Genomic DNA, 15,111 nt, shown 5'->3' with positions numbered 1-15,111 from the left:
TCTCTCTCTCTCTCTCTCTCTCTGTTTTTCAAGACAGGGTAAACAGTCCTGTCTGTCCTGGAACTTACTCTGTAGACCAGGCTGGCCTTGAACTCACAAAGATCTACCTCTCTCTGTTTCCCAAGCGCTGGTATTAAAGACTACACCACCACTGCCCAGTAACAACTGCTATCTTAAGGGAGGGCCTGAACAGACCAAAATATAAGAGTCCCAACACAGTTTAGGAGGAAATGATCATTTTTGGAAAATTATGAACAACAGCAGGAAAAAAAGAAAACAAAGATCCCAGGAGTCACCAAAGATGAATTTCTTTAGTGCCTCTAAAAGCATTTGAATAAGTATCTATTTACACAGTTAGACCTGAGGAGAAAAATAACACTTAATAATCTAATCAGTATGGAATTTCTAAGAGTATTTTTGGAATTAATTTTTTTATAAAGAAATCTATTATTCTCCCAAATTATAAACCAATTGTTGTAGGAAACATTAAACAAAATCCTTCCTGCCTGGAATGGTGGCCCATGCCTTTAATCCTAGCATTTGGGAGTTGAAGCCAGTCTGATCTACATAGTGAGTTTTAGAACAGCCAGAGCTATATAGGGAGACCATCTCAAAACAAACAAATGAACAACAAGATCCTTCCTTTACTAAATATGAGCAATTTACCATAATAGATGTCATGTCTGTATCAGAAAACATATACCATTATACTAGTATACTATTATATGGCTGTTTTCATACTGTCATCTGTCATTTTAATTGTACTTCATATCATATTTAGTTTCTTTCCCTCTCTCAACTCATTATTTTAAATAAGCCCAGTCAAGTTTTTCTTGCATCTTAAAGATTTATTTTAGTTATACTTAGGTTATATAGGTGGATGTGCCGTGTATGGGTACGAACATTTGAGTGAAGGGCCTGCAGAGGCCAGAAGAGTGTACTGGATTCCGTAGAGAGTGGGTGGCAGGTGGAATATGAACCATCCAATGTGGGTCCTAGGAACTGAATTCAGGTCCTCTGCAGGAGCATATGCACTCTTTAACCACTGAGCATCTCTCCAAACCCCACTTGCATTTGTAAAAATGTATTTTTTGTTATAAAGTAATGTACAGTATTAGGAAATAAAAAAAACTAAACTGTGGTTGAGATGTAATGTTTGAGACAAGAACAAATAAAATAATAACAAAATAAAACTACCCTTCAAAATCATTCATAGTATTCTATATGAAGTAGGTAAAACACTGAAGAATTTAAACATTTTTACCCATTATTTACAGAAAACAACACAAAGCTGAAGGTCTACCCCAACAAGGGAATTCCCATACCTTGCACTGTTCAACTTTATTCCCAGCTTCGTCCATCTCTTCCTTTAGAGTGTCTATTTTGGATGGAAGCCCCTGAAAGTTGGTTCCTGAGGACTTGTGTGCTTGGTTCCACCTGCAAGACAGGAAGAGCCAGACTGAGAAGGAACTGCAAATCCAACGAGGAGAGAGGTCCTGGAGATACTCTTCCCCCAGCCTGACTTCCCTGAGATGGAAGCTGGCTCCAGAAGGCTTTTTTCTTTCTTATGTCTGGCCTCCAGAACAGAAGCAAACAGGTACTTGCTTCTCCACAGGGTGTGGCATAACCAAGCACACCCTGTGTCACACAGCACCCTGTCTCAAAACATCAAAAACAAAACAAGGAGCAGGCAATAGGCACGAGCATGTACCACAGATGCTCACTGCATTAGATTCCATTTTCCTTCAGGGAGAGCAGAGGCACAGGAACAAGTAAAGGCAAACAAGGAATACTCATCCACTGCAGTTTCTCCAATATGCACTTGAGTTAACTAAGTGAGTATGAATGTGGACGTAAGAATCAGTGTTGATATCCTCGGGCATATGTGCTTGAGATGTTGATTCCCTGACAGATAAACCTCAATGGTTTGCTTAGCCAAGCATAGTGACGGACACACACAACCTCACTTAATTAAGTAGCAGACATTCTTGCTCCTGAGCAAAAATGTATGGAGGGGGCAAGTTCCCTGGTGTCTCTGTCATGCCCGGGTTCTAGATACACATGTATGCATGACAAGGACACAGCAGAACTCTCCTTCAGAGTACTAGACCTGCCACCTGCTATCTCTAGGGCATGGAGTAAATCATACAGACAGCATGTGCTAGTCCCAGTCTGTCTGTGAAACAGTCCACTTTACAGAAACAGAGGGTGTTTGTACCAGTCCCATCCTGGCCTTTCCAGCTAGTTACAAGGGGCCTCTGCACTAAGTGGGAAGCAAGCAGTATCTGCTGAAAATAGAGAGGAGGAAATAGAGCAGGGAATCAAATCAGGAACATGTAGACTGATACCTGGCATGTGGTGAGTGACAGTCTAACTTGACAACTACACCTCCTATTATTTCTTAGACCAGAAACACTGAATCCCTGATTGATGACATTTTTTCTCCTTCACCCACACCCCCTTAGTGGGTCCTGACTTGTAGATGCCTCGGAGATGTCTAAGAAACAAAGAAAAGCAGCACAGCCAAGACCCCAGAGCAGGAGCTGCTCCCCAAGGCACTGCTGGCACTGCTGGGAGCTGTGTTCTTGGAAGTGTCAGCTCCCAACCCTCTTCCTATTAATACACTTAGCTGAGGATGCTCTAACAACATCCCCACTGCCTTGCTTGGAAGAGGCTTAAAGGAGTATGTGCAGGCTGTGATCTGGCCAGTGACTGAGGTGTCTGTCTGACTCTGATAGGCTTGACTGCTGATCACAGGACAGAACTCTGCTACATTCATTCCTAATCTCACAGTGTCACCTTACCTCGCTCTGACTGAATCCCAGTCCAACACCAGTTTAGCAAGCTGTTTCCTTTGCTTTTGGATGTTGGGAATCTCAACCTGGAAGAAAGAACAGACCACAAAGATACACCTGGAAATTTTAGCTCAGTTCTTCAAAGAGCAATAACCTCTTTACAAAGGTTTTTTTTTTTTTTTTTTTGGGGGGGGGAGACAAAAAAAACAAAAAACAAAAAACCACAAACTTCCCTTACCTCCCCCAAAGAGTTCTACATTAATGCTGCTGACTATTTAAATTTTAGGCCCACACTAACCATTTACTATCTGATCCCTGCCAAGCCAGGCAGCACAAGAACCCACCTCTGCTATGCCGTAGAGAGGGTCCACTATCTCCTTCTCGACTAAGGCTTCGTACTGTGAGAGCTCAAGGGCCAGTTGATTCTCAGCATCCCCACAGGTCTCCAGCATCTTCCTTTAGGGACAAGATACCAAAAAAAATAAGCACTCAGTAAACCAGGTACCAAGCTGTTATGTGGCTGCACTCAAACACAGCACAGCACTACCCAGCAAAGTCTGTAGTATGTATGCATGTGGACTATCACCTAATACAAGTCCAGATTTGTGCTTTAGAATAAAATGAACTGAGACTTAAGGGTAGCTCACTGATGTGGTCCTTGTCTAGAGTATATGAGGTCCTAGATTCCAACCTGAGAACAGGAGGCTGAAGGGAGAGAGGGAAGGACTATCTCTGCCATGTACTTAATGTGTAGGGAGATAAAGTATGAACAGTGAAGTCACACCTCAAAGAAGAACTAGGTTCTCAACTCAGGTGAAACAAGTGTCCTCAAAATACCCTGAAAAGATTTTAGCACGTGTAAAAGGTCACTCACTGCATGTGGTTCTATGTCTGTTATTGAGTCTAGCCTTAGCAATGCTTCCTCTAGAGTTAACACCAAAAGTGGATCTCCAGCTTACCAAGTATAGATGTGTGGGTTCCACCCTAACATCACACAAAAACAAGGTTCTCAACTACAGAAGTGGCTGACTAACATGGGCCAAGAACATGGTGCTACTCCAACACCACACTTCCTTTTTGTTTGCCTTACATACACAGCTGAGATAACCCCCAATACATGTACAAATGTGTAATTCCACTGGCTCAGGCTTCCCTCTGGCCCTTCTTCTGCACCATGCCCCTACATCTCTCTGTGGAGCTCTTTTGGCAACAGAAAGGGTGTGGTGTGGTGAGAGGTGGCTGTGGTAACACAGCCAAGCTGAAGAGTTTGAATACAGGCTTTGTACTCTGCAGCTGTGTGGTCTCAGGCAGTCTCCCTATCCTTTCTCTTGCCAGAGTCCCTCATCTGTAAAATGGAAGCATTAGTAGTGCCTACTTTCTAGGCTGTTTTGAAGGCTAAGTGAACTAACGTCTGAAGAGAATTCAACACTGGGCTTGAACACAGCATTACTGCTATGAGGAAAATGACATTAGTACAAGGAAGCAAAGATAGAAACCTGTACAGGTTTTAATTTCAAAAGACTTTCGAAGACTTAAACTGTTCTAAACATACACACGCGCACGCACACACACGTGATGATAAGCAATCCAATCAGATATAATCATTATCCATCATGCCACCACAGACCCATAAATATTACAATTATATATGTGTCAATTAAAAATAAAAACATATTTAAAAAGAAAATAAATTAAGCATAACATTTTGAAGCTCAAACAACCACCACAGAAGCCACATAATTCAGGAAATGAATTCTTTTGAGACCACTACCTTTTGTCATGGTCATACTTAAAAGTAAGCGACTCTGAAGGACTGAGAAGGATGTGTCAGTGCTAACTCTGAGCCTACACTGGCATGTGCAAGTGCACAAGTTCAAGTGCAAGCATGGGGGAAGACACTGACTCCTTGTGTGTGGCTCCTTTTCCACCCAATTCCACCTAAGCTCCTAATAGAGAAAGACACCCCCAGCACCCAGCCCTGGGTTCTATCCCCAAGGTCTAAGCTGCTCCCCCAATGGAAAAGCCCCCTCTGTTGTGTGCACAATTCCTATGGGGCTGCCAGACACAACAGCTGCCAACCTCCCCCAGGCTCTGGGCCAAGGGCTCTCCAGAAGCACCACTCTTACCCCAGGAGAGACTCTTCTAGCTGGGCTGAAGCCTCCTGCATGTTCTGGGCAAGTGCTGTCAGAGGAAGCTTTTTCTGGAAGGCAAAGACAAGGTGGGTTTTTATCTGTTGTTTCACAGCCAGTCTCACTGGTCTTCTTCAGGTCACTCAGAGTAGCCCTGCCCACCAGGAAACCTGTCAGAGCTATCCCTGTCGATCAGCCTGCGGTTGCCCTTGAACTAAATTAATTCAGGTGCCTGGAATACAGGGTGTGTTCAGCACATGGAGTGTGCCTCCCACATGGGGCATGTCCAGCACCTGGGGTGTGCTCAGTACAAGGGGGGTGCCCCCACATGGGGTGTGCTCACCAGGGGCTCAGCAGCTGCTACTGTTGCTGATGCTAATACTAATTAATCGGGTACATAGAGACTGAGTATCACTTACCTGAAATCTTGGGCCCACATGTGTTTTGAGTTTTAGACTTTGGAATATGGGCACTGCCTTTACTGGTTGAACATTCCTAACTTGAAGATCTAAAATGTGAAATGGTCCAAAGTCTGTACTCAAAAAGATTTTGATTTCAGAGCATTTTGGACTTCAGATTTTTTTTTAAATTAAAATTACTAAAAAAAAAAAAATAAATTCATTTTGTGGGAAGGTACCCCTGCACTAATGTCAATGTGGAAGTCAGAGGACAAGTGTGGGAGTCAGTTCTCTCCTTCTACCCTGTAGGCTTCTGGAATTGAACCCAGGTCATCAAGCATGACAGCAAGCACCTTTACCAGCTGAGCCATCTTGTCAGCTCTTATTTGTTTTTGAGACAGGGTCTGTTGCATCCTGAGCTGGCCTTGAACTCACTATATAGCCATGGATGACTCTGAACTTTTTTTTTTAAAGATTTTATTTATTTATTATGTATACATCATTCTGCTTCCATGTATATCTGCACACCAGAAGAGGGCACCAGATCTCCTAACGGATGGTAGGAACCGCTGGGAATTGAACTCAGGACCTCTAGAAGAGCAGTCGGTGCTCTTAACCTCTGAGCCATCTCTCCAGCCCAACTTTGAACTTTTGATCTCTCTGTCTCCACATTCCAGAGTGCTAGAATTACAGGCAAGTACTGCCATACTCAGTCTATGTGGTGCTGGGGACTGAAACCAGGGCTTCGTGGATGCCAGGCCAACACTCTACCAGCTGAGGTAGGCCTCAGCCCCTAGATTCCAGAGTTTCAGATTGTGCTCTATGAATAGACCTTGCTCTCTAAATATCATCACAAGTAAATGTAATAAATGCTCAACTGCAAAACTTAGGCTAGAACATTCTTAATCTGGGTCTTCATTTGGCTATAATCCTAAAGTCCAGCTTTAAATATTTAAAAATATCTGAACAACTTTTGTGGTGTTTCTAAGCATAGAACCAATCATTTTCCTATCAGAGATCTGTTCTTTATCAGCAACAGGATCATCTGACCAGGGAACTCAGACCCAGAGGTGAAGTGGCTAGCCTGGAGCTCACAGAGGGTGGATGTGCAGAGACCCAGTTAGTGTTTATATGCCACTGGCTAGCACTATCTTGGAGTACATATAGAAGAGGCCTGGAAAGTAACAGAGAGGCTGCTTCTAACAACATGGGGCTTGCAACATGATGCTCTCATTCTGCAAAGCCATGTCATTCTGTCTTTCCTGTGAAAAGGACACTTATGCCAGACACTGTCTGTTGCCTGCTTTCCTGAACACACTGGCTTGTGCCATTTGGGAGTACTTCTAGACAGCTACCCATAAAAGTATCTATAGTGGTGGCTTTGGAGGAGGGAGACGGGTGCAGGGGAGCAGGACTGAAACAAACTTCACTCATGTTCTTTTGTGCATTCTGAACTGAAGTTTATCTGTGTAGTTGGAGAGATGTCTCAGCAGTTAAAAGCACTGGCTGTTCTTCTGGAGGACTTGGGTTTGATTCCTAGCAACCACAAAGAGACCACTACTGGCTGCCATGCTCTCAGAACAGAAAGATCTAAGCATAACTGAGGATAATTCATGGTTTGGGTGAGTTCCTTTCAAAAAGAGATGAAATGTAAGATAAGTGTAGTAATCAAAAGAGGCAGACTTGTACAATTCTAGAACTCCATGGTCTGTGGAGGGGGAAAAAAAAAAATCACAAAGAACTTATAAAATAAGTGTCATTCATGATCCCAACTCTACAGCCATAATCCTGTTTCCTAGAATACATCAACAAGGACATTCGTCTTATTAATCAAAGTATCTATCCACAATGAAACTCCACAGAGCAGATCAGGTTTCCTAGGGGTAAACAGTTCTTCTGTCATCAGAGAGGAACTGAGAAGCTCTCCACTGGTGACGTATGTGCCAACTACACAGAAAGGCTCCCTTTAGCAGCTCTGCTATGTCCATGGAGGTTCCCAGAGCTGTGAAAGCTGCTCTCCACTTTCTCTTCCCAAGTGGTGGAGCTATTGTTGCACCCTTGGGAACTCTGTTTCCTGGAGCCCCTCTCCATGGCATATGCTCTCCCGAGGACTCCTATTTTTTTCTCACCACTGTCATGGCAACTCTTCTTGACTCTCCTCGGAGCCTTTTCTTTGGCACATTTGCTTGCAGTTGTAAATAAAACAAAACAAAACAAAAAAACCTGAGGTATCAGACATCTCAGAAATTAGGATGAAGCTCCTTGCTCCTACTGCTGGCATGTTCCTACCACCACCAATAACTCTCCTCTCTACAGCCCAGGTACCTAGCCCTCCAAGAAGCCCACCTAACTACTTCTTTTGTTATCTGTTCTCAGCCTTCCCATAGCATCCTACGTACATTTTATTCACTCTGTTGTTTTACAATTACTCAGTGGTGGCACCCATTACCCAACTGGGCCATGAGTACATTTATCCATTTTGTATTTCTAGCACTCAAACACAGTAGGTATTTGGTAAAAATTCAGTTTGCTTTTAATGAATAGGTGTGATGGTTGGGCAGACAACAGAAAAAGATAGGGCGTGGCTGTGTAAAGGACATTGTTTTATGTAGGGACTGATAGGTATTAAGTGGCTGGACTGCAATGAGAATGAGAGGAAGCAAGGCACAAAGGAGCTGCTGAGGCAAAATGGGATTAGAATACAAAGTGCTTAAGTCATGCCAAATAGTGTGGACTGTATTCTTGGCAATGGTAACCAGCAGAGCCCCTTACGAGGTCCCACTAGATTTTTGGGCACCTCCTTGTGTCCAAGTATGCTACCAGCACCACAGAATACTCACCATCTTCCCACCTTGGCAACTAACTCTGATAGACTGACTAGAAAGGATGAAAACTGGAGGCAGGAAAGATGGTTCAGAAGGGAACCGGGATGACAGCCCACACAGGTCAGGTATTCACGATAACCAGGTCTCACCTTAAGGAGCAGGAAGGGATGAGGCAGGGATGAGGAATTTTAAAGATATCCACAACGAGAATCACAGGGTTGACTAGCAAGGCAGCTACAGGAGGGCGGAGATAAGGATGGAAGGTCAGCGGAGCAGAAGCCAGGCTAGAAGAGGAGCAGTGGGAACAGAACCAATGACTCAGTCTGTCTCTGAGAGGAAGACCAAAGCAAGCATCCAGGACCCATAGACGTATGCAAATGTCCACTCGATTTACACAACTGCAGAATCCTAACTATTGCGCAAGGTGGGGGAAACCTTGTGGTCAGGTGCCCTGGAAGTAACTGTGGGAAACAAAATTAGGGTGACACAGATATTTGCAGACCAGCTCTTCCTTCTGTGATGTCTGGTGATTCACAAAACAGTAAACAGCTAGCTTCCTGGTGTACCACTGAAGTGTCATTTTAATGTGGCTCTGAGATGCATCTAATACTCACATGTCTCCTCTCAACATCGGTGCCATGCTGACCCTGGAAGCATGCTATCAAGCGCTTATGCGAATGGTGGCACATTGACCGCACAGTGTCCAGACGCCGTTCAATCTGTCAAAGAAGAGACAAAAGAGCCATTTAAATGTCTTAAGGAGAATTCAGCTTCTTCCATGTATAGTGTGTACATGGAGGTAGAAAAAGCAAGCTGCAGTGAAACTTCAGAGCTCTTGGGTGTTGACAGACAGCTCCTATTCACTCATACCATGGTTTTTGCTACTGACATTTGATAGTCCTGGGTTGCAGGAGGCTGTTGTGTACACTGCAGTGTGTTCAGCAGCATCTCTGGCCTCTACTTAATAGATGCAAGGAGCACTCCACTTCTCAAGATGTCAATATCTCCAGGAAAGCACAGAGCTGGCTTCCTTGTGCTGAAATGTTCTAGACCCCTCCAAAGCTGAATCTGTTCAGGCTAAGGGACAATTATGACTATGTCTATGAGGCCAAGCAGTGACAGTCTATGGGCTAGAAGACCATCAAAGCTCTGGTTCAATCAAACAAACTCCTACCTACAGCCACGTGGGAAAAGTCAACAGGGACATCAGAAGCACAGGCAATGGGGTCTTCTCCACAGGGCAGCAGACACAAAATCCAAGTAGCACAACCGAAACAAGATCAGTATCAAAAACCTTCCATATTAGGTTTCAGGTAGGTTTTGGTTTCTGTTTTAAAAAGGCCCCCACAGCAGAATGGACACCCAGCAGTGGGAAATACTGACCCAGGGACCCACACATCTTGAATAAACTCCCCAAATCAGACTGCTGGGATATTGCTGTTTATGGCAAAGAGGGCTGCTTGTTACAGGAAGGAATGCCAAAAATGTGTGTTCTGATGACTCATGAAGAGTGAGAGCAAGCCTCAGGGACACTTTCTATTCTAATGAAAAGTCAGCAAATTCAAAGCAGAATAAATACATTTTGACCCCTAGTTGCTTTGTGCCTGTTTCTCAAAGGTACCTGGATACAAGCATCTCCTCAGATCCAAGCCCCAGTCATCAAGATAAGCTGACATTCAGGAGCATGTGCCACAGCAACTCCCCATCTACAGTGGCCACAGTTCAGAGCATCAGGAAACTACTAGACTCCATTTGCCACAAGAGCAAATGAACAATTGGAATCCTGAAACTTTTTACCAACATTCCAACTCCATGAGGACAGTAACCCTGTCTGTTTTGTTCACTATCTCCCCCAAGTGCCTGGTCCAGTAGCTGCCAGAGGATCAGAAGGTCTCTACTTTTGACTATGGTGGACAAGTACCTAGTACTCTCCTGTGCCTGGTATTAAAAAAGCAACAAGGAATACAAACCGGTCTTTGCCCACTGGGATGCACAGCCTCCTGGGGCAACAGCATGCTACTAAAATAAAAGGCAGCTCTGGCAGAAAGAGATGGGGAAGAAGGCAGTGTTATCTCAGAGGCAGGCTAGCAACACATACCTGGTGGCCTGGAGTAGCGAACAGAGAAAAATCAAATCCCTCTCTCAGGCTCCACTGTCAGGACTCCCCACCATTTGGTTCACTATCTCATTAGTCCTCCCACTGGGGGACTAACTCAACCCTCCACAGTTTGTGGCAGACCCGGTGGTAGAGTTAGCACTGAGAACCATTGTTTTTTTCTCCTTCAAGTTAAAAACAGCAGAAAAGAGAGAGGCAAAACATCTGGAGCAGTTATGATAAACAGCAAAGAAGAGTCTGTTATCAAATCAGGGTGTCCCAGAGGGGGAAAAGCTTTCACACCCCAGAGACAATAATGGACAGCTACCCTGAGTGCCATCAGGCCTTGGCTTTCCTCCAACTACAAGGGCCTGATCTCAGAACTTCAAGGATTAAATGAGATAGTATATTACTGGGGCAGGATGGCATGAAAACCTAGCTAAAACTTGGCTGACACAAACAGTACTCCAAGAAGTCAGAAAATGAATTTAAAATACATGCTCCAAACTAAGAAATGTCAAGAATGTAATTTATCAATTCTTTTTTTGTTTATTGACAAGGTCTGACTATATAGCAGAGGCTGGTCTTGAACTTAGAATCTCCCTGCCTTTAGAAAAAAAAAGAGAGAGAGAGAGAGAGCTTTTAAAATGTATCAAGCTAGAGCACCAGGCTGAGACTGCTCTAGGTTCAATCCCCAGCACCAAAACCCACATCAAGTGGCCCTCCACATTTAAGGATTTTAATATCCATACTTAGCCAACCACAGATCAAAAAAATTCAAAGAAAAACTTTTAAGATCATGTGTGCACTTTTCTTTGCTGTTCTCTAAACAACACAGCACAAGAACTATGCACACTGTTGAGTAACCGAGAAGGGATTTAAAGTACAGATGGGGCTCAATGGCACAGCATCTGCCTACTACAAGTGAATACATAAAAAAGGATGCTACAAAGAATGTGTACAAGCTAAATTCAAACACTGCATTGTTCTGCATGAAGACATCTAGAATTAATCTGTCCATGGAAACCAAAATGAGTATATTCTACCTGCAGGTGGCTGACACAATTTGAGATGCTTGGCGGACTGTGACGGAAACCCTTCTCTGACTTATACCAGCTTCTTTTCTCTACAGGAGGGAATAGATGGTCCCTCGAGGCCAGACTTGGTCTTTAGAGTCTCACATGAGTAGACAGACTGCTGTGTAAGCTAAGGAAGCACAAGGCAAGTAGGCAGGACAAGTAGCTTAACAAAGACTCCATGCAGCCAAGGCTCTCCCTCCCTGAGCCTTCTGTCGTGGGTGGAGCTGTGAGCAGAGATGAAACACAGAAAGCCCCAGTGTCTTCTCCAAGACCAAAGTCAGGGAATAGAGTGGCCCTGGCCAGTCTCCTGGCAGGAAAAGGAGGGCAGGTCTGAGCTGACAACACAAAGAGTCCCAGACCTCTAGCTGGTTATGCTGGATCTGGCCATATCAATATAAGACTAAGCTCCCCCATTCCACATAGAGGAATACTCCCTGAGCGAAGACAAATGGGGGTGGGCCTAGGCCCTATCCCAAAGGATGCAATAGACTCTGATGAGACCTTATGGAAGGACTTCCAGGGGGAGCAAAAAGGATATGTGATAGGTAGGGTTTTAGTTGGGGGGTAGTGGTAGGGGAGGAGGGGAGGGAGAGGGAACTGGGATTGTCATGTAAAACAATCTTGCTTCTAATTCAAATTAAAAAAATAAAAAAAAAAAAAAAAAAAAAGACTAAGCTCCCAAGACCTAAGCAGCCCAGAGATGAGGAGAAACAGCATTAGCAGGAAAGGGATGTCAAAGCTCTAGATTGGAGCCACTGGGGTCTCTAGCAGTGGGCAGAACCTGTCCCATCAGGGGTTACATCACAGCAGTGGATCAGAGTGCCAGCCTGCCTAAAGCCTGTGGCCAGGCCTCTGTGCCAGGGGACTGACCAGGCCCTGCCCCATGCCAACACCTGGCACTCAGGAGCAGGGCTAGTCCCATCCGAACTCCACAACATGACAGAAGGTTTCAGATCCCCTTCCTCTCACCATCCTGTCCCATGCTTCTCTGTTCCACTCAAACCCATGCTAATTCAGTTATTCTGTTCCACCTAGAAAAAAGGAAGTGAAAGGCCTCACAAGCACCAAGTCTTACCATGTCTATGTCACTTCCAGTCCCCAAGCCCTCCCCTATAACTATGTCCATTGTTGGGTTTGAGCCAGGGCTTGTGCACGCTAGGGAAGTGCTTTACCAGAGTCACACTGTCAGTCTTAGATTTCCATTATCTGTTTTCATTTCATGTCTTTAAAGAGATTGTTTTAAGACAACTTTGACAGGCCTGGAGGTGTAGACCTTATGGGAGTCTAAGGCAGGAGGACTGTGAGTTCAAGTCCTGGAAGGGCTACAGAGTAAATTCGAGGCCAGCCTGAGCAAAGCAGTGAGACCCTGTCTCAAAAAAGAAAATAGCTAGTGGTGTATCTCTGTACTAAAACACTGCCCAGCATTTATGCATGTATGTGGCCTGGGATGTGATCCCTAGTCAGGAGAAAAAAACGTATTTTGTTACCTGTAGAAGATCTTCACTGAGGACTTCTGTTTTCTCAGCTCTATGGGAAAAACGAAATTCAGAATTAGAAGAGCAGGAAAAGTAATCTGTGAAACTTAAAAATGGGTAACTGGGGATTTCCAACCAAACAGGCAGGAAGAAATTTACACTGGAGGGCAACTTAAGAAAAACAAGCAGAGAGACTGAACAGCAATCCAACACAAGAGCCCATGGCGTGGGACAGTGGCCCTCAGCCTGCTGTGGAGAGTCACTCACAGCCTTTCTCCGGGACTGGTCACACAGCATTCTAGACTGACTCCATGTCTGGAATACCATACTGCATTGTGGAAGGTCCACACAGGCTATGCTTTGAGAACGATCTTATGAAGGCTCAACTTCAGGCACTAAAAAGATCCACCTAAGTTTTCACAGCCAGCCCTACTAAGAAAAGTTTGTCCTACATCTCCAAAGCTTGGGTCTCACACATCACAGTAGCAAATTTTCCCTTTAATTTCACAGGGAAAGAAAGCTACAGTGTCCTCTTTGCAGTGCTCACAACAACTGCTAGATTGGCTGAACTTCACAGCTATCAAAAAAAAGGCATGTCTAGGCCTCTGGAGTCTAAAGCTGAAGAAAATTCCCCAAAGACCCAATTGCTCAAGACCAGCTGCCATTAGTAGGAAGGTAATTTTAATAGATCCGGCCTAGCTATTAGGTCATTGGGCACGCCCTTGGGTAAGAGTTGGTCATCCCAGCCCTTTCCTGTCTCTCATGGTTGTTTTGACACCATGCAGTGATCAGGCCTTGCTTATATTCCTATGATATTCTGTGCCACCACAGGCCCAAAGCAAAAGAGCCAGGCAACAATGGACCAAACCTATGAAGCCATGAGCCAAAATAAACCTTTCTTCCTTATCTGTTTCACATGGGTACATGTGCGTGTGTATACATGTTCCCAAGTGTGTGGCAGCATAGATGCACACGCATTTGTGTAGGTACGAATATGAAAGACAAATGTTGATGTCTGGTGTCTTCCTCAATTGTTTTCCACCTTTTATAATGAAGCAGTGTCTCCCACTTGAACCCAGAGCTTACAGAGCCAGCTAACCTAGCAAGCAATCTTGTCCTGAGGATACCATATCAGCCTATCACACCCACCAGCTTTTTTACCTGATGGTTGGGGACCTGAAGTCTGGTCCTCACAAACTCACGGCCACCTTTCCTCAAGTGGCAAGTACTTTGTCACAGCAGAGAATGCTTATCTCGGCAGTCCTTAGGGCTGCTTACTGACATAAAACCCGAAAGTCCTGGAGTCCAAAGTATTATTGTGGAATTGTGGTTCAATTTGTGATTTGAAAAATTGTTTGCAATACTTACCAAATTTCTGTTAAAAATGAACAAGGGCAGTTTCAAGGAAAAAAAAAATTCTGAATAGTTAGGGTAGTTGAGAAGAAGCCCAAATGAACTAGAAATCTGAGACCCTCCCTGACTTTCAAGACAGGGTCTCAATATGTAACACTGGCCTAGAAACCACTCTGCAGACCAGGCTGGCCTCAAATTTAGAGACCCACCTGCCTCTGCCCCCCAAGTGCTGGGGCTAAAGGTGTACACCACCCTCTTGCAGAAATGACTTTTTAACAAACTATGACAGAATGTAGGGCTGCATAATCTTAGCCTTGACCCAATAGAAAAGAGGGAGAAGCTGTTTGTCCAAAAAGTGAGGGAGTCTCTCAAAATGACCTGAAAACACAGCTAAGAGGAGCCCCATGTATAAGCAAGGGAGAGAAACATCAGTGCCCCTCCAGCCTACGCTTGGGGACAGTGGCATGTTTATCACAGTGGGCATTGCTACAGAAGATTCCAGGACCAGGTGTGATACAGTGTCCCAGTTAACCTAAAGGTGCCTAGAGGAGTGGCTCACCAGATTCTGCAGGTCACCAGAATGCTGCCCTGATTCAAATGCCTCCCCAGACCAGAGGAGCTAAGGCTGGAAAGAGAGCCTAAGCCCCAGTGAGTGGAAGTGGAACTCTGAACTCCATGAAGGAGTTCCACAGCAGCAGCTAACACTCTTAGCCTTGGCTTGAGTGGCATGGGCATTGAAGGATCTTATGTAGCCCAAGTTGGCCTTATTATGCAGTTAAGTATGATCTTGAATTTCTGGTTCTCCTGCCTCTACCTCCCAAGTGTTGGGATTATGGAGGCATATTATCATACTGGCCTTTTTCTTTAAATTTTGGAGATCTAGGTTTTTAAGACTTGTGAATTTGTAAGAAGTGATATAATAACCACAAATAAAATTAAGCAAATATAAACACAAAACAGGC

At 44.4% G+C, this 15,111-nt stretch overlaps 1 protein-coding gene across 12 annotated transcripts in view; it reads right to left on the bottom strand.

Moving 5' to 3' along the window:
* Positions 1-15,111, bottom strand: part of Arhgap17 (Rho GTPase activating protein 17) — an 84,604-nt gene that overhangs the window by 34,698 nt on the left and 34,795 nt on the right. For all 12 annotated transcript variants that reach the window (XM_027410302.2, XM_027410294.2, XM_027410300.2 and 9 more), the window contains exons 2-7: positions 12,809-12,848; positions 8,762-8,866; positions 4,922-4,995; positions 3,140-3,251; positions 2,805-2,881; positions 1,326-1,437 (exon numbers count right to left, since the gene is read on the bottom strand). In XM_027410302.2, coding sequence (XP_027266103.1) covers positions 1,326-1,437; positions 2,805-2,881; positions 3,140-3,251; positions 4,922-4,995; positions 8,762-8,866; positions 12,809-12,848 — 520 coding nt within the window. The remainder of the gene's footprint in view (positions 1-1,325; positions 1,438-2,804; positions 2,882-3,139; positions 3,252-4,921; positions 4,996-8,761; positions 8,867-12,808; positions 12,849-15,111) is intronic.

The sequence above is a fragment of the Cricetulus griseus genome, chromosome 3 (assembly GCF_003668045.3).
Source record: "Cricetulus griseus strain 17A/GY chromosome 3, alternate assembly CriGri-PICRH-1.0, whole genome shotgun sequence".
NCBI lineage: Eukaryota > Metazoa > Chordata > Mammalia > Rodentia > Cricetidae > Cricetulus > Cricetulus griseus.
This window is presented reverse-complemented; position numbering and strand designations above follow the sequence as displayed.